This window comes from Cyclopterus lumpus, chromosome 1 (assembly GCF_009769545.1).
Source record: "Cyclopterus lumpus isolate fCycLum1 chromosome 1, fCycLum1.pri, whole genome shotgun sequence".
Classification (NCBI taxonomy): domain Eukaryota; kingdom Metazoa; phylum Chordata; class Actinopteri; order Perciformes; family Cyclopteridae; genus Cyclopterus; species Cyclopterus lumpus.
In genome coordinates this window covers 10,509,025-10,527,318 of record NC_046966.1, presented here as the reverse complement: position 1 = coordinate 10,527,318, position 18,294 = coordinate 10,509,025, and the positions used below count along the sequence as shown (strand labels likewise).

The following is an 18,294-nucleotide window of genomic DNA, read 5'->3' as shown; positions in this document are numbered from 1 at the left end:
TGAAAATGATCGATTAATCGCATGATTTTTCTATGATTAACTGCGATTAATCGCATTATGCTCAAAAAATCAAGAATGAGTTAAAAACTAGTGTATTGCACGCTTTATTTTAAAGTAATGAAGTGGCAGAACAATATAACAGGCACTCTCAGAGCAACAGCAAGTTAACAGAGTATACAAATCTGAACAGGTCTAGCAAAAAAACACAGCTGGAATTTATTGTGCGGGGGACTTTTTAGTCTGTAAAGCCTAAAATAAACACTTTCAGTGATGCAGGTTGAGCACTGACATCCACTTTTTTGATCCATTCCTCCGACTTTACATTTTCTTACTTTGCACCAAGCCAGTTGCTAAGACACACAAGGTCATTTACGTATTCACATGATAAAGAACTTTTCTTCTGAACAATATGACAAGCCAGAGAAAACAACCTTTCACAGGGTACAGATGTTGCAGGTGTGGCCAAGTACTTCTGTGCAATAGAGGCCAGACTACTGTGTGAGCCTGCATGTTTGGACCACCACTCTAACGGAAAGGCCTCTGTACTGATGGTGTGCTCCGCTCTGTATCGACGCACACTGTTCTCAACTGAGTCAGAATCAGACTCTGATGAAGCAACCAATAGGGCTAACTTCTTCTTTGGTGGCTCAGATGTTGTTGCTTCCACAGATTTGGTGACTGCGGCCCACACCTCACCCCTTTCAGCTTTCGGTAAACACTTGAGGTCCTCGCGCACTGACATACAGACAGTGAAGGAAGGCCCACTGACACACAGAGACCCGTCTGCAAAACGTGTTTCAAAGCCACTCAGACCAAGGAGCAACACGTCAAACATTAAAGCACCTTTCAGACAGACACCCCGAACTTTTCAAAGAGTTCAAAGAACGACAGGTAATCAAATGTGATTATAAACATGATGCACACCTTAAGCTCACCCACATACAGCATAACACTGTAACCTTAGCCTTTGACGACACGTCTATATGATCATGAGGTCACAATGCACACACGTGTACTAAATGAAACAATTGATGCAAAATGGCTACATGATGGTGGATCTTCAGCTAAATCTTTTTTATTTTAGTTAAGGAAACATAATTATTCCCCGAATTAAGATAAAATATGAACTCTACAATTGCTCATACTTATGGAAGGAACTATAGTCATCTGGTCAGATATGGACAAAAGGCTACATAGCCGTGTATAATCAATGCTGTGATGACACCATGTAGTTTTCATTAATATCTTCCTGTAGGCTAATAGGCTACTAATATTAATGCCATTTGTTAAGTGTTGAAAAAGCTAGGAAGGAACAAGCTGGTAAAAATGGAACCATACATATGTTTTATTTATTACTATTATAGATAAATATACCAGTATCGTATCGTATTTGTGGTATCGTGATATTTATGGCAGGTATCGTATCGAAGTTAGAATTTGGTATCGTGAGAACCTCACTGCAGAGACACTGTGACAGAGCGCTGGAGACACAGGGCACGTGTTCGAACGGCAGATGTCCTGCAGCAGCAATCATATTTATTGCACTATCTGTGCTAAGTGTGCTTACTTTATTAGAAATGTTCCACTGCTGTACAACTTGAATACAATGTTCCGCGCACGTTTCTGCAAAATGTCTGTCTTCTGTTCTCATGACAGTCAACGCATGTGAATGCAGCTCCCACAGTTCATTAATATAGGGAACTGTAACGCCGAGATAACTGCGGGTTACCCAGCGATGTCCAGTAGTCTCCAGTGAGAGCAACAGTTGGCGTACGTAACGCCGCCATCTTTGTAGTCAGTTTCGTGGCGATTCTCAGGACGCTTCTCAGACCGACATCTTTCACGACAGCAATCGGCCTGCAGTCCGTTACTATCCACTTGGCAAAGGCAGTTGTTATTTTTTCTTCCGTGTCGACAGTTCTCCCGCACGCCGCATCCAAGTAGTCTGACGAAGTTTAGCCCCACTCGTTGTTTGGTTAGCTAGTTGGCTGGCATCAATACTGTGTAACGCCTTAAGGTGGTACTTCAAGCTCGTAGTACTCCGGTGATACGATAACTCCAGTTTACAGTAGTTAACTTGTTAAGAAATGTTTCTTAACACTTTGAAGTTGCTCTGAAGTTTGTAAAGGCCAAGACTTAAACCCGTTACAGACTCCGACCAGCAGGGGGCGCTGCCGCCCGTATGTTCTCACCTTTACACAGACACCATCCGCCCCGGCTGTTGTTAGTCTCTGGCGCAATGTGCAGTGTTTTGAATAGATAGCTATCTCTCAGCTGACTTCAAACAGGATGGAAGAGGAGCCGGACATCGGTGTTCCTTCGCGGACGGAGAGGAAAGCGTTGGAAAAGGCCAAAATACTTGAACGAGAAGGCGAGAGGAAGCTCTTTAGACTGGTAAGACGAGGCTGTTTCTCCAGCTAGCTGGTTGAAGTAACGTCGCAGCTCTTTACTGTGTGCATACAGTGAACTCGGGGTTTCTGACCAGGTGTCTGTCCTGTTAACTGAAGGTTGGACGGGTCCTGAAGAAGCCGGAGGCTGAACGGTCGGAGGAGGAGGCCGCTGTGTTGCTGCTGCACAGAGAAACGGTGGAGGAGCTCTGCAAGAGACAAGTCCGCAGAAATGTGCTCAAGAGGAAGCAGGAGGAGGTGAGACATTCACGCCCGATGGCTGTTCGGTGTGTAGCGAACTGGCTCGGTGGGATGTCACCTGTAATAGTTCATAACCAGATGGGGAAAGAAAACAAGACGCTGCTTCTTGATCAAATGATAAAAGGCGGAGGGTTATTTCAGTGGATTCTCCTGAACTTGTTTGCTAAAGAAACCAGTGTGGCCCCCAGAGACCTGCCCAAACCCTGTCATGTAACGGTACTTAGTTTGTAGAAATATATGTTAACACTCAAATTAAACTGGAAGTCAAACCTAATTATGAAACTGCCCCTCCATAAAACAAGGCCTCAAGGTTAAGTGATAATGCAGGACCCATATTTCAAGGCCCTTTACATTTTAGGTACGGGGTGTATACGGGTGTGGGACAGTGATTTAATCATATGTTTTGTATATATATGTGTGAGCAAAGGCAGTGACTTAAAGAAGGGCACAAGTCAGGATAAGAACAACTATCATGCGTTTGGTTTGAACCTGAAAACATCTGCTTTCCTTGTATTATCTGCAGCTGTATGATGATGCGGATGAGCTGAAGCGCAAAGTCAAGCAGCTGGCTGTGGCAATCGAGCAAGCAAAACACCTGGTGGTATACACCGGAGCCGGTATCAGTACGGTACGCCTAACTCGCAGCTCCAGTTTCCTTTAAAAACCTTCACAGGACTGATGCTGTGTTTCCTTTCAGGCAGCTTCTATCCCAGACTACAGGGGCCCCAATGGGGTGTGGACACAGCTGCAGAAGGGCCGGACCATCAGGTGAGATGTGTAGTCTCAGCACTGTTGGATTTAGGCTGCGGTTTCTGTTGAAGTGGACCAAACTCCAAGTGCTATTATTTTAATTTGTTTCTCTTTACAAACAGTTTGTCTGATCTGAGTAAAGCTGAGCCGACCCTCACCCACATTTGCATTAGAATGCTTCATAAGGAAAAGCTGGTATGTGAGCCCTAGATAAATGACTTGTTCTGGTAGGTGTTCTTTTGGTTATTCACACTGCTAGAATATTAGTATACTTTTTGTGTGTCTTTTTAAAGGTAAAGCATGTTGTTTCTCAAAACTGTGATGGACTTCACTTGCGTAGCGGTCTACCAAGACATGCCCTGTCTGAGCTTCATGGAAACATGTTTATTGAGGTAAGACGCGCACATACACTGCCTTTTTTATTTTATACAGTCACAGTCTCGCACACAGCTGCTGTTCTCAGCTTGTTTTGCACCCAACCTCCTAGAAAGTCCAAATATCATCAGGATATCTCTACACATATAAACAAAATGCAGTTACATGGAAATTGTCAATTAAACTATATTACTGAGATTCTGGATTGTACACCGTCCTGGAAAACTGTTCTCCAAATACAGTAAGTTACCCTGACATGCTGTTTTTTTCCCCATCCCGTCTCTAGGTGTGTACATCCTGCTCCCCGGTCAGTGAGTATGTCCGTTTATTTGACGTGACGGAGCGGACGTCGCTGCATCGCCACGGGACGGGCCGCAGGTGCAGCCACTGTAGTGGTGAACTCAAGGACACCATTGTGCACTTCGGTGAACGTGGAACCCTGGAGCAACCTCTCAACTGGAAGGGAGCTGCAGAAGCAGCAGAAATGGCAGATGTTATCCTCTGCTTAGGCTCTAGTCTTAAAGTAGGTTTTATTAACCAGTGTGTCTGTATGCATTTGCATTTGTTAATCTGAAAAATGTTTGTTGCTGGGCATTTCCCTCTTGTTTTCATCAGGTTAATAAGAATGTCATTTAGATAAATTCATTGAAGTGTAAATCTTTATTTTATATAATTTGTATTTGATGGCTTATTAGCTCGAGGCATCTTCACTCTCTTGTGCTGTTTCTCTTCTCGTCCAGGTGTTGAAGAAATACGCCTGTCTATGGTGCATGAATAGACCAGCAAGCAAAAGGCCCAAACTCTACATTGTCAACCTCCAGGTACACTTAGTTTTTAGGTGAATAAGATGCAAGTGAATTTGAATAACATGCTAATTAAGAGCTGGCGGCTCAGTTGCTGATTATGTGGCTGCACTTTTGTTCCAGTGGACGCCGAAAGATGATCTGGCTGTGCTAAAAATTCATGGCAAGTGTGATGATGTCATGAGCCTCCTTATGAAGGAGCTGAGCGTTCAGATTCCTGTGTATGACCGGTAAGGACCTTTTGTAATGAAGTAACTGCACCCAGTATACACACAATTACTGTATTATTATTATTATTATTACAGATTTAGTGTGTTATTGATTAATTATACATTTATACCAAAAGCATTCAAATAGGCTGTTCTCTTAGCAAAGGATACAAACATGCAAGGCTTCTTTCAGAGATACTAGTAAAAGGAAAAAGGGTCAGGAACTAATTTTAAATGTACCATTCATGCTTCACACAATACTTGGAGTTGGGAATATCCCTATTATACACTCTCACAGAAAATAGACAGATTAGTTCCAACAGTTTCCTTCATTCGGTCTCATCAGGGCAGAGGACCCCATCTTCAGTCTAGCTACATCTCTGCTGTTAGAAGAGGCCAACAGCCACACTCGTGAGGTCATAGCTCCCCATGATGGGCAGGAGGTCTGCTTACCTGGATCTGGAGAGCAGGCAGAAGAAGCCACAGCTGTGCAGGGCGGCTGGTTTGGACGAGGCTATGGCAAAGGAAGGAAGAAGAAGAAGAAAGCTGCATAGTCGAGGGAACTTTACAGACTACTCATTCAATGTGGTCAAGTAAAAGTTCAGTCCCATAATGAGGACAGCATGGACTTTTGAGTGCTGTTATGTGCATTGGTATAATTTAGTCACATGCAATGCATGTGAGTGTGGAAAGTGAAACATAAGTTTGATAATTTGTCATTTGGAAATGGCACTTTGCACCATGAACATATTTTACACACCATAGTGTTTCGTAACAGCTAGAGCTAACGTGGCTTTGGTGATGCTGTGTTGGTAGCGCTCGGTATTATCCCAGCACAGAGCCAGAGTGCCAAACCATACAAATATTCTCACACCCTGTGGGCTCAAAAAGTGGCAAAATGGTTTCCTCCAAAATGTTGCAATACGGTTTTGAAACCACTTCTGCAGCATTATTATTTGTTCTGCTGACCCCCTGTATGGTCAGTATGTTTACAAACTCGTATTTTCAACAGCCTTAAGTTGTAATAAGTCCAAGTGTCCAGTGTATGTGTGTATATATATATATATATATATATATATATATATATATATATATATATATATATATATATATATACCGTTCAGAAGTTTGGGGTCACCCAGACATTTTCGTGTTTTCCATGAAAACTCAGACTTTTATTTATCAAATGAGTTGCAAAATGAATAGAAAATATAGTCAAGACATTGACAAGGTTAGCAATAATTATATTTGAAATATTAATTTTGTTCTTCAAACTTTGCTTTCATCAAAGAATGCTCCATTTGCAGCAGTTGTATAGCTTCTCTCACTAGTATAACTGTTTTCAGCTGTGCTAATATAATTGCACAAGTGTTTTCAAGGGTGTTCTAATCATCCATTAGTCTTCTAGAACACCATGTACCATTAGAACACTGGAGTGATAGTTGCTGGAAATGGGCCTCTATACACCTATGTAGGTATTTCATTAAAAAACAGACGTTTCCACCTAGAATAGTCATTTACCACATTAATAATGTATAGAGTGTATTTCTGATTAATTTAATGTTATCTTCGTTGAAGAAAACAGTGCTTTTCTTTGAAAAATAAGGACATTTCTAAGTGACCCCAAACTTTTGAACGGTAGTGTGTGTGTGTATGTATATGTGTATATATATATATATATATATATATATATATATGTGTGTGTGTGTGTGTGTGTATAGTCTTTTTCAGACATTTACAACTCATTGTTGAATGACATTGTTTTGGCTTGTTTTTATTGTTTATTTGAAAGGGATTTTGATTTACTTAAATTATTTCCAGAACTCGTCACCCTTCATATCTGCTGTTGTGCATTCTCAGGTTTGCAGGCTAATACTGCTGCTATTGAACCTTGCTTTACTGAAATTGTTGAATTTGTTTACATTTTTATTTTAACTTTTATGGTGACGATGCAGAGACTTCTTCTGTCATATATTTATCTACAAAAGTATGAGAAGGAAAGCTGATGATCTTGTTTTTTTTACTCAATCATTACTTTTGGCTTGTGTCAATGTTAAGTTACTGTTACTATGATTGGAAACATCCAACATGTTTATTAATCCATCTCAGGGAGATCCAGTGTTATTAATAATCTCATCATGTACCATGTAGTTTCAGAAGTTCTTAAAGGCCAGTATAGCAACCATGAGCTTGTGTTCAACATTCCTTACATGCAAACCAGTGGTTAAACTGGATGGGAAGACTTATTGATGTCATTGCTATACTTGTGAGACAAAGTTTTCTTAATTTGTGTCTGGGTCTTATGCAAGTTTGTTATACTGGCCTTTGCCTTAACTCGTGACATAATATCAGTCAGACTATTGTAGTACACAGATTTGACTTGACAGTGCTCTACCTCTTACCTTATCAGCTGTTTGATTTAGAGTTCTTTTAGTTGTGGTAGTGTACTGGGTTCGCCAGACATTGATTTTATTTAATTAAAATGAATAATATAGACTGGGTGATTTGTAAAACGATATCTCTGAAATGGAAGACACATGGTTTTTACGTTTGTTTGCAGATAACTGTCGTTATCGGCTGGATTACAAAAAACTTCAAAAGACTTCATGTCGAGAGGAAATCAACACTTTTGCAGAGTGCAGCTCAGAGTACTATAACGTCAGTAAAAGGAGCCGATATTGATATTGATATTATCTCTTTTTTTGTCAAAGACGTCTCACATCAATGGAATGAGGTGGAGCAAGTTAACAGTTTAAAGTTCACCTCTCCATCCTGGTGAAGAAAGCCCAGAACATCCGTGATATTGGTGACAGTCACACACTTGTTTTTACATACTATTTTCTAACTTTCTTGATATTCTATATTATTACTTTTTAATAAAACATTTTTAACAAACTATACTATCACTTATTTCGGCATACATACCATGACTTTTTTCACACTACGATGACTTCTTTCAGACTACGAGTTCACAATGAAAATTATTGAACCAATCATTCAATTCAATTCAGTTTATTTTGTAAAGCCCAAAATCACAAATTCCAAATTTTTCTCAGAGGGCTTTACAATCTGTACACATACAACATCCCTGTTCCAGGACCTCACGTCGGATCAGGAAGAACTCCCAAAAAAAACGGGCAGAGGCAGGAGGCCGGCCCACGAGGCAGGAGGCAGGGGGCAGGAGGCCGGCCCACGAGGCAGGAAGCCTCGCGAAAGAGGCCGGACCAATGAGGCCAGGCCCTTAAGGCAGGAGGCACAAAGAAGGAGGCAGGTTTCAACAAATGAGGATCAGTCAAAAATGGGAGGGTCCATATGGCAAGTATTGGAATGGCCCAGTCTGACAGTCCCGATACATGTGTGTGCCTTCAGCTGCAAAGGCCTACTACAAACATAAAACAATTACAAATAAAAATTCAATTACCACGTGTTTGGATCGGGAGTCTTCGTGAACTTCCCAATGGCCCTGAACGTTGTCGCTGTATTGATCAGAGATGTTAAATAATGGATGTGGAGTAACGTTGTAAAGTACCAGGAACATGTACATTAGTACGGTGTCTGAGTAAAATAAATGCACTTAGTTGCAATCCACATAATGAATTCCACTCTTGAGTTTGTTGTATCTGATCACGTGACGTGGAGTGATTATGCAATCTGAACGTGAATGTGACGTAGTTAGTTTTGGAGGCGTTGTCACCGTCTGCTTCTAAACCCTGAGGCGGCGAAAAGACGTCCATTGAGAGGACCCTGAGAGTGTCCGGAGTCAAATACTTTGAAACGTACTCTACGTCTTATACAAATAGCTCCACTGAGTAATCTGAACCTCTCGAAATGATCAAAAACGGTCACCACGCAGCAAGCGAGCAGCGGGACGACGCGGGTCAGCCGAGAGGCTCCTCGGGGTGCAGCCCGGAGAAAAGGAAGCGGGTCGTCCGGCTGTGGTGCGACGGCTGGTGAGTGTCTGTGCAAGCCCTCGACTTACTGTCCTGGGTTAGTGAACCCTCCCCCGTTTTGTTGTCCTCTCCGCGGTACTCATCCAACACACAGGGGCCAATGGTGGCCGCGGTATGCTAATGCTAGCTAGCTGCGTACGTTAGCAGGTGACAGTTCAACTGTTGCATCCTAACTGTGTAATTACTGATACGATCTCCCAACATGACATCATTGTTGTTGTTTATCATTTAAATAACTCTCCTCGTTTTCCAATATACGCTAGTCCAACCTAAAACAAACAACGTGACGTTATTACGTAAAACCAGTGTTACTTGTGTGTTAACGCTCCTGTAGTAAGTTCGGTACAGTTGGACATTCTTCAATAACTCGTTATTAAAACACACCTGCTGCTGACGTCACTTGTGTTTGCGAGGCACGTTGGCATGGGGTAGGTTGGGGACAAGGTCCTTACAGTCCTCAAAGTAAGACTGAATGATCTTTTGAAATGTGTTACTGTGTGTATGAATCTCTCCCAGACGTATCTGTGGCTGTAAAGGTTAGTCATGACCCAAATAAATGAGCCTAAAATCTTGAAGATGCATGTTGTAAACACACCCACAATTCCTACAGCTGATCCAGAGGAATTGTTATAGTATCTTACTTCCGAATAATGTCTGCTGATTATGTATTCTTACTCTGTTCTCTGTCTGCTGTTAATACCTTGGAGGTTGTCTAATGTAAAGTATCTGCAGTGTTAATGGTTTCATGCCTGATGGGTTGGGTGAATACTTAAAATGGGTACTGGTAAATAATCTGGAGGTTACTCAAGGGCATTCATTTACTGTCTGTCTGTTACGCGACACACACATCTGAGAGCTGGTTGTGACACTCAGTCAACTCATGAGTCAGACAACCATCATTCTTTGTTGTTATTTTAAATCCTGCTGCCAAATACCATTTAGCTGCTGATGAGAAGACAATTGGAATCCAAATTTGCAATGCATAAATTCCTTCCTGGACTCAAACGCTGCACAAGGAAGTCGCTGTGTTGCTGAAAGCTAGTTTGATATGGCCCATCTCATGTGTGGTTATAAATAACTCGCATAGGGAACATGTCGTACAGCGGGATGCAAAGGTATCTTTCTGGGGAAGTGAGCAGGGGTTCCCTGTTCTTGGGGGGTTTGAAGGGGGCGTTTTGAGAGAAAGTATATACTTAACACCAGATGTTCAGTGTGTTCAGTGTCAAAAATCAAAAAATAAATACCCAGCCATCTGTACCAGTTATTGGGTTCAGGGGAAGCGTGGTAACTCATAGTTAGTGCAGCTGCAAAATATTTATTGAGAAAAAGCAGATGTTAAGCGAGGAACTAGATCGTAGATCAAACACTTTTCTGCTTATATCACTCTGAAGAAGAGATATTATGGGAGCATACTGTCTCACTAATCCTGGTCAGGTGAGGTGAGGGAGGTTGGGGATTATTGTTCAGGCAATTCAGACTAGCAGCTTGTGGTAATGTCATTATAGAGGAATAGAATCTGTTGGGAATGACCTACAGATACCAAAGTCATAATTGTCAACGGTTATTTGAAATATTTTAAATTAGCACACATGTAAATGTGTAATATGAACCCGTCCTTTCTAATACATTATTTTAAACAGTCTTTTTATATTCCCTGGGCTCGTAACCACCAGCTGTTGAGGCTGTGGTTGTACTGGACAGCCCCGAGCTGGGAGTGTTTTGAAATTGTAGGAATGTGGAGCTGCAGGGTGCTAAACCAAAAGCACATTGTCATCAAAAATATGGACAAACGTTGCTGGAACTGAGAAGGAGAACTCCCAAAATCTTCCTTTTAAAATTAAAAAAAAAAGCAGAGCCAGTACAAAACATTAGCTCTAGAAGTTACTTAATGGCAGAAAACAAATAAATATTAGCACATTGTGTCAATGATCATTAACTTTCTCCATGTAACCTTTATTATTTTCACTCACCATGTTCAAAGGTCTGTATTGATTTAGAGAGCATGTTTTCAAAGCGAATGCTACACTCTGCGCTCTATTTTTGCAAGGGCACTATAAAAATAGATCAGACAATGTTGAACAACAAACCAAGAGGAGTTGGCCAGTTAAAACTACCCTCCAACGATGGCTTTGAAAGAGATTTAAAAGACAGTGAAGCTGTGAAAAAGGCTATAACTGTTGGATGCTAACTGTCCAGGCCACGCCCCTTATTGTTGTGTGTGTGTTTATCTGTTTGTTTGTATCTGTTTTGTCCTCTGTAACGTTTTGTTTGAGCACTTCCAGTTTATTTTGATTTCCATGCTAATGACGTCCTCTCTTCTTTCTGTCTCCACAGTTATGACATGGTTCACTACGGTCACTCCAACCAGCTGCGACAGGCCAAAGCCATGGGAGATTACCTCGTAGTCGGAGTGCATACAGATGGTAAGAGTGACGCGCACATTTTGATATGGATATTTCTGTAAAAGCTTTTTGTCATCAACTGTCTGCTGCTCGACAATCAAGTCCAGTTATTGTCTCGTTTCTAATCAAAATCAACACAACTATTATTTTCCATTGTTGCAAGTTTCTCAGGCAGCGTGAGACTTGTGGTTACTTTTAGGAGGCGGAACAGCACTGAGGTGTTTACATTTATAAGATCATCTTTATAATGTAGACATTGCAATAAAGACTCTATTATACAGCTACAAACATGTATAAGTATAACTGTAAAGCAAGATTTACAAGACAAAGCAAACAAGAATAACTAGATCAGGTAAAAGAAAAAAAGATCATTCAGAATTAAAAAACAAAGGTCAACGAAAAGATTAATTAAAATGTTATTGGCACTGTCTATGAGTCTTGAGGAGGAAGTGATATAAAGTAAACGGAGACCTGTTGACAGTGATAACCAACACCTTAATTATAAATAACATAATATTTACCTTATTTCCACTTGTTCCAATGTTGGCAATGATGTCAGGGAACAAGGACTGTATTTCATTTCTCGGTACAAAAGTACGAATGCAAAGTGTCTCTTCATACATTTTACAATGAACCTGGAGATTTGTTTGTCACCATCTGCACTCAGCGTGTCCATCCTCTTGTATTCATTTTGACCAGTGCAAACATCCTTGGTCTTCTGTAACAGTGTATTATATTCTGTGCATAGTGCAGTCCAGGCCATAATTGTGTCAGTAGTCCCCTACGTTACTGTTTGGGTCACATTGGTGTTATGGGTACTAGAAGGTAGTTCATGTGAATTATTACAACCCGGTTATCATCCCACTGATATAGTTGTTTAAAGAAAATTTCTTAAATGTTTTTGTAGTTTGAGCCAAGTAAAAGAAGTGATAAAAAAAAAAACATATGCAGAGAGAAGAGCTTCAGCATCGTAGCAAAGCAGGAATTAAATTCTTGATGTGCCAATAATTAATAATAGATTACTTCTCATCCTCTCTCAAAGCTGAGATTTCCAAGCACAAGGGTCCTCCGGTCTTCACTCAGGAAGAACGCTACAAGATGGTACGGGCCATCAAGTGGGTGGATGAGATGATCGAAGGAGCCCCATACGTCACCACACTGGAGACTCTGGACAAGTACAACTGTGACTTCTGTGTGCACGGAGGTGAGCCAGTTGAGGGCTGCTCCTCGAATACCGTTTCCTGTCCTGAACACACAAGAGGGTCATGTATCATTTCTGTGCACAAGTCTGACTCAGTGATGCACGTGATGTGATAGACTGATGTCCTCGTTTCTGTTTCACCAGATGACATCACGCTGACGGTGGATGGTAAGGACACGTATGAGGAGGTGAAGCGTGAAGGCCGCTACCGAGAATGTAAACGCACACAGGGCGTCTCCACCACTGACCTGGTGGGACGAATGCTTCTCATGACCAAAACCCATCACAGCAACATGGTGAGTTATGCTGCGTTTGTACTTAACGCCATAGGTTTTTAGTTACTGCTCAGGTTGGGATTTTACCCACTGATGGCACCACAGCAACCCAAGACTGATGTATCGTATGCCACCAGGCCATATCTTTCTTTAACTATATTACCCTCAGTAATTCTGTTTACATTTTTATATTTTAGTTTTTAATACAGGCGGTCTATGGCGGCCTATTTGTGTACTTCTAGTGCAATTCCTGATGTGTGGTTACATTTATAAAGGGCGTGCATATCAACTATGGTACTTTTTGGGGTGTTCATCTCATCTTTTCCTCATAATTTCTGCAGGATAATCCAGATTACCAGCAGCATACAGACAATTTTGGAAAAGTGAGTGGCATGGAATCAATCTTATTTTAGTCAAACCTTGTCATGTAAATAAATCCTGATTATAAAGGATATCTGTAGAACATCTTTCCAAAGGAGCTTTTTCTACATGTGTCTAGTAAAACAAGTCTTTTGTTGTAATCAAGGGTCCTAAAGGCCACAGTCCATGGACAGGAGTGTCGCAGTTCCTACAGACATCCCAGAAGATTATCCAGTTTGCCTCAGGAAAGGAGCCTCAGCCTGGAGACACCATCATCTATGTGGCCGGGGCATTTGACCTCTTCCGTATCCACATTGTGCAGAAATAACCAGAATGGAGTTATGATTGTGTTATCTGTGGTACATGTTGTTGTTGCCTTGACCACAAACTCCTTACAGACATTGGCCATGTTGACTTCTTAGAGATGGTCTATAAGCAGGCGGAGAGGCCCTACGTCATCGTGGGTCTGCACTTTGATCAGGTGCAATAATAGAAACACACACACACACATCTCAGCAAGCCAAATTAACCCCTCCCTGCGGTGTCAAGTCCTGTCCTTGTAGAGTCAAGTGAGATGTCTAAATATCTAAAAGGTGAAAATGTAAAGGATTGCTTCATTCTCTTCAGGAAGTGAATCGGTACAAGGGGAAGAATTATCCAATCATGAACATCCATGAGAGGACGCTGAGTGTCCTGGCCTGTCGGGTGAGTTCACACCCATACATGCACACGCACACATGCACACACACACACACACACACACACACACACACACACACACACACACACACACACACACACACACACACACACACACACACACACACACATCTAAATGTCCTACACATCTAAATGTCCTATACAGTGGGATGTATTTCCAGCCTGAATACTCAGTGCTGCAGGCTGAACTTGGCTCTCTTCCCTCCATTCCTGCTTTCAGTCTAGAACAAATAATCTGCAGCCCCATCTGCACCGTGTATGTTTGTTTTTAAAGTTGGACCAACTATTGAGAACATTACACAAAACAAACATGTTACGCATTCCTAAAACCGCTAAATTGCTCTGCTCTGCCATCAGTTTTACTCATTACCTGATGAAGAGGTACTCAATTTGCCACAATTGAAGCAGTGAACTGTAAAAACACCTTCACCCTTGAGCTGGGTTGTATCCAAAAGGTGCTCGTCAGTTTTACTTTTACATTTAAACTAACTGCACTAACTAGTGTGAGACATTCATTAAAGGTTTAATCATTCGAAAAATTAACATCTGCTTGCTATACTCTGGCCTGTCTCTCTCTAGTATGTGTCCGAGGTGGTGATCGGTGCTCCCTATGCAGTGGGAAAAGACCTGCTGGATCATTTTAAGGTGTGTAGCTTTTGTATGACTTTACTTCTGATCATGCATTTTTTATTTATTTTTACTTTTTTTGTTATTTAACCAGAATGGTCCCTTCAGTTTGAAAGCTGAGAGTGAAGTTACCATACTGGGTCTTAAATCGCTTACGTTTTAAAATTAACTTGCATTTAAAACTAGTTTCTGCTCAAAGTTGAGATAGAATTAGATTAAATAGAGATCAAAGATGACTGAAAGCCTTTGACAGTATTAGACAGAACTATAGATCACTGTGTGGTTGGTGCATTTAAAAGAATATATGTAAGATATTGTATAATACATTGTATGTACATACATTGTAAATTGCAAAAAGCCCATATTGAACCATGGGAGGCCCCTTGTGGATGTAGGAAATACCAGAAGATAAAACGCATTTAGATCTGTCAGATACCAGATATCTCATCATATTCTTCAGGAAGGATCCTATCACTCAGTTGAAGGAGATATCAAACTGTCGTGTTTCTTCAATTTATTTGATCCACAGTTAGAAAAGAGATAAAGAGATAACTTGCACAACGTTGCTCACTAAAGTGCCCCTTCTAGTCTAGACTAGTCTAGTTGAGTAATGTGTGACTATAACTAAAAAATGAGCTGCCTGGTTGGTGTGAGAGCAGCATGTTCCATCCAGGGCCTCCTCTCTGCACATGATGGGTGGTTTAACCAGGTGTGTTTGTGTAACTGTGCAGGTTGACCTGGTGTGTCATGGCAAGACGGAGGTGATCCCAGACAAAGATGCATCAGACCCCTACGCTGTGAGTACAGGGGCCTCTTGTAGAAACAAAATGCAGAAACCACTGCAGTTGTTCTTCATTCATACTTCTGAGTCAAAATATGCCGTTGGCCCACAGTCTTATTCACTCTGAGCAATAAGCGGAGGAGTATACAGACGAATAAGACAAATAGCACAAAGTAGTTTGAGGTTAAATTACATTCCGCTCTGACCCTGTACACAAACTGTTCGTGTCCCTTTCCGCTGGCAGGAGGCTGCGGTCCATCAGGACCAAGACCTCACGCCACAAGAACAGTTTATTTCCAGCTGCAGTCGGGTCCATCAACAAAGACCGGGACCCACACTGACTCTGACTCTCACATCCCCAGGTCTATAAAGACTGGGAACCACACTGACTGACTCTGACTCTCACATCACTTCAAACACCTTTGCTCATATTTTCGTCCCCTATTAAAATACACCTGCCACTTTTATTTTAAAATATATACTTGTTCTAAAGTACTGTTATCTGTTTGATATTTACAATATGTATCTATTATTGCACAATGTTTATTGTTTTTATTATATGTCTATATTTATGTATATTATGTTTATTGTTATGAGTCAAACTCCTTGTATGTTCAACATACCTGGCAATAAAACACTTCTGACTATGATTCACATTATATTTGCTTGGCAGATGTTCTTGTTTGTCTGATTTATAGGAAGCTAGCTGTCTTCAAGAACTGGAAAACCTGGTCCCTGATACAACCCTTCATTAACAGTGAGCTTTGTGTTCTGCCCTCAGGAGGCTAAGAAGAGGGGGATATTCAAGACCATCGATAGTGGGAACAACCTCACCACTGATGACATTGTCCAGAGGATCATTGAAAACAGGTCAGCTCCCCATTCTTAACTTAAATGGCATTTCCTTATCATCTTCATCTGCATTTAATTTCTCGCTGTATAGGTCATTTGTACTCTTACCATTTTTATGTTTTTATCTCAAGTTTAATCATGTAACCGTGCACGTTCCCAGGTTGCAGTTTGAAGCCAGGAATCAGAAGAAGGAGGCCAAGGAGATGGCGATGATCGAGGCGATGAAGAGGAGAGAGCAGCAGGAGCAGAGTGAAGGTGTTGCTCAGAGTGAAGGTGTTGCTCACTAGTGAGACCTCAGACCTGGTTCTGTGTCTGATTTACTCGTCCTGGTACACACAGCTTTAAGAGGGTGGACTGAACTGACCCAAACAGACGGCCATATTGGACCTGGCTGGGGGGGGACGCAGAACCCTGCTTTAGATATTTGTTGCACACTGCTGGCTTAGCTTCTCTCAGCCTTTATCAATACTGACGGATCCAGCCTAAACTATATGATCTGCCGTGACACAACACAAAGAATCCAAACTCATATTACGTTTTATCCCTTTTAAACCGCTTGTCTTCCACAGTGAACCTTTTAATGATATCTTCTGTCATGTAGTGTTTTTTTCCAGGAAATCGCACACTATGTGATCCTGTTTAGGTGTCGAATTTTGTGATAAGCCATAACTTGAAATGTTAATAACATTGTCAGTTGTTTTTTTAGTTTTTTTAAACCATCTATTCTTTAAGAAGTGTCATCAGTCTCATTGAATGTGGTCTATATTTCAATACACTGAATAATAGATTTAATTGAATTTCTAAAAGTAACTTTGTTTTTTTCCATTCTGGACAAACATAATTATTAGTATGTTAAGTGATCTGTGGAATAGTCTTTTAATTTTAAATGTGCATTTTAATTCCCAGATTTTGCACCGAGTCTGCTTGTGTTTGTCTGTGTGTGCGTGTGCGTGTGCGTGCGCGGGAGAGTGTGAGAGAGCGTAAGAGAGAGGGAGTTGAGTGAGGTCAGCGAGTGAGTGTTTGCGCTGTAATCAACAGTAATTTTGTGCCTCATTCCACAAGCTATAACTAATTTAAGGGCTGTGAATTGTATCAAAAAGTCTAAACTGTGTCTCTAGAACTGTTGGTAAAGTCTCTGCTCATACTACTAAGTATCAAATAACTTAATTAACTGGGACTCGGTATCACGGTCAAACTGCCTGTGCAAATATTCATTGATTGCTTTTCTTGTTGTATCGGGCAAATTACTCTGAGATGAATTATAAATGATGCGATGCTCTGGAATGAATATATTTAGTTACTAAAGTTACTAAATAGTAGATGGGAATGGAACCACCTTTCAATCACTATAATGCAATGTGTAAACCTCTGCTTTAATAAATGAATGGGTATTATGGCAAAGGGTCATCTGATGTCTGTTTTACAGCGTCATGTGTGCAGCCTGATGAGATCTTTGTTGGATCAGCACATAGTCACAGTTCACTGAGTTTGTGAAATGAGGCCACGGCCGCTCAGAAACGGCTAAATCCCACCGGTCGCATCTCATTCGCGCAGCTCTCAGATTGGAACAAAAGGTGCAAACTGTCACCTCATTACAAACACAAAGAGCCTTTAATCCTCCAGCCTGAGCGCGCCGGAGGAGCTTCTGCAGGAAGGATCCATTCACTCAGCGAAGGGACATACAGATGCTGACACATCAAGATCTCACTCTCCACATTCATTTGGTCCATGTTGTTTTAATGTGTTTGTACACTGCTCTGCTTTTTAGGGAATGGAGTGAATGTTAACATGTATCTCACAGGGGGCTCCAAGGGCCCAGACAAAACTCATTTACCAACCACTACATTAGATGGACAAAGCTGAATGTGTTTGTTTGTGCATTATTCTGTTATTTTCAAGACTTATGAGTGAAATTACATTTTAATATTTTGGTGAGAATAGGATCAACAGATGATTTAAGGAATGAGAAAGAAACTATCATGACAGTACATTCTTTATTTGATTTGATTGTTTAATTTTTTTACTTCTATGTAATTTGTGCATTTGTCTAGTTTCACAGAAGAAATAAACACTCTTTGGTTGAATAGCTCACAACTCACAGCACAGGTATTTTTGTACCCACTTTATCAGATAAAAACTCTTCTCCACTGTAAATCCATCATAACGTAACAAAACTGCAACTTAAACCTTAATAATTGAAAACACCTGTGCGCGTTGTTCTATAATAATGCATTATATTGTATCGTATAAGGAGAGAATATGTTTTGGAGAGAATATGTTTTGGAGACAAAGTAGGCTTAACTGGTAATTAAAATACAGTAGTTCAGTAAACGTTACTTTG

The 18,294-nt window shown here is 40.9% G+C and overlaps 2 protein-coding genes across 3 annotated transcripts; both read left to right on the top strand.

Moving 5' to 3' along the window:
• Window positions 1-1,632: 1,632 nt before the first annotated feature.
• Window positions 1,633-5,863, top strand: sirt7 (sirtuin 7). The gene is made up of 10 exons (XM_034533837.1): window positions 1,633-2,394; window positions 2,508-2,645; window positions 3,172-3,276; window positions 3,346-3,416; window positions 3,521-3,593; window positions 3,692-3,790; window positions 4,060-4,296; window positions 4,514-4,594; window positions 4,700-4,806; window positions 5,132-5,863. Exons 1-10 carry the CDS (start codon window positions 2,290-2,292, stop codon window positions 5,337-5,339), a joined length of 1,224 nt encoding a protein of 407 aa, XP_034389728.1. The 5' UTR covers window positions 1,633-2,289; the 3' UTR covers window positions 5,340-5,863.
• Window positions 5,864-8,447: 2,584 nt separating this feature from the next.
• pcyt2 (phosphate cytidylyltransferase 2, ethanolamine) lies at window positions 8,448-17,365 on the top strand. Of its 2 annotated transcripts, none has more exons than XM_034539081.1 (12): window positions 8,448-8,735; window positions 11,070-11,158; window positions 12,180-12,341; window positions 12,483-12,634; window positions 12,955-12,996; window positions 13,140-13,278; window positions 13,372-13,454; window positions 13,601-13,678; window positions 14,273-14,338; window positions 15,052-15,117; window positions 15,883-15,971; window positions 16,114-17,365. In XM_034539081.1, the coding sequence occupies exons 1-12, from the start codon at window positions 8,614-8,616 to the stop codon at window positions 16,238-16,240; spliced, it is 1,215 nt and encodes a 404-aa protein (XP_034394972.1). In that variant the 5' UTR covers window positions 8,448-8,613; the 3' UTR covers window positions 16,241-17,365. The 2 variants fall into 2 exon arrangements, with proteins under 2 accessions (XP_034394972.1, XP_034394980.1); XM_034539089.1 differs by lacking the exon at window positions 8,448-8,735 and adding an exon at window positions 9,176-9,271.
• The last annotated feature ends 929 nt before the right edge of the window (window positions 17,366-18,294 follow it).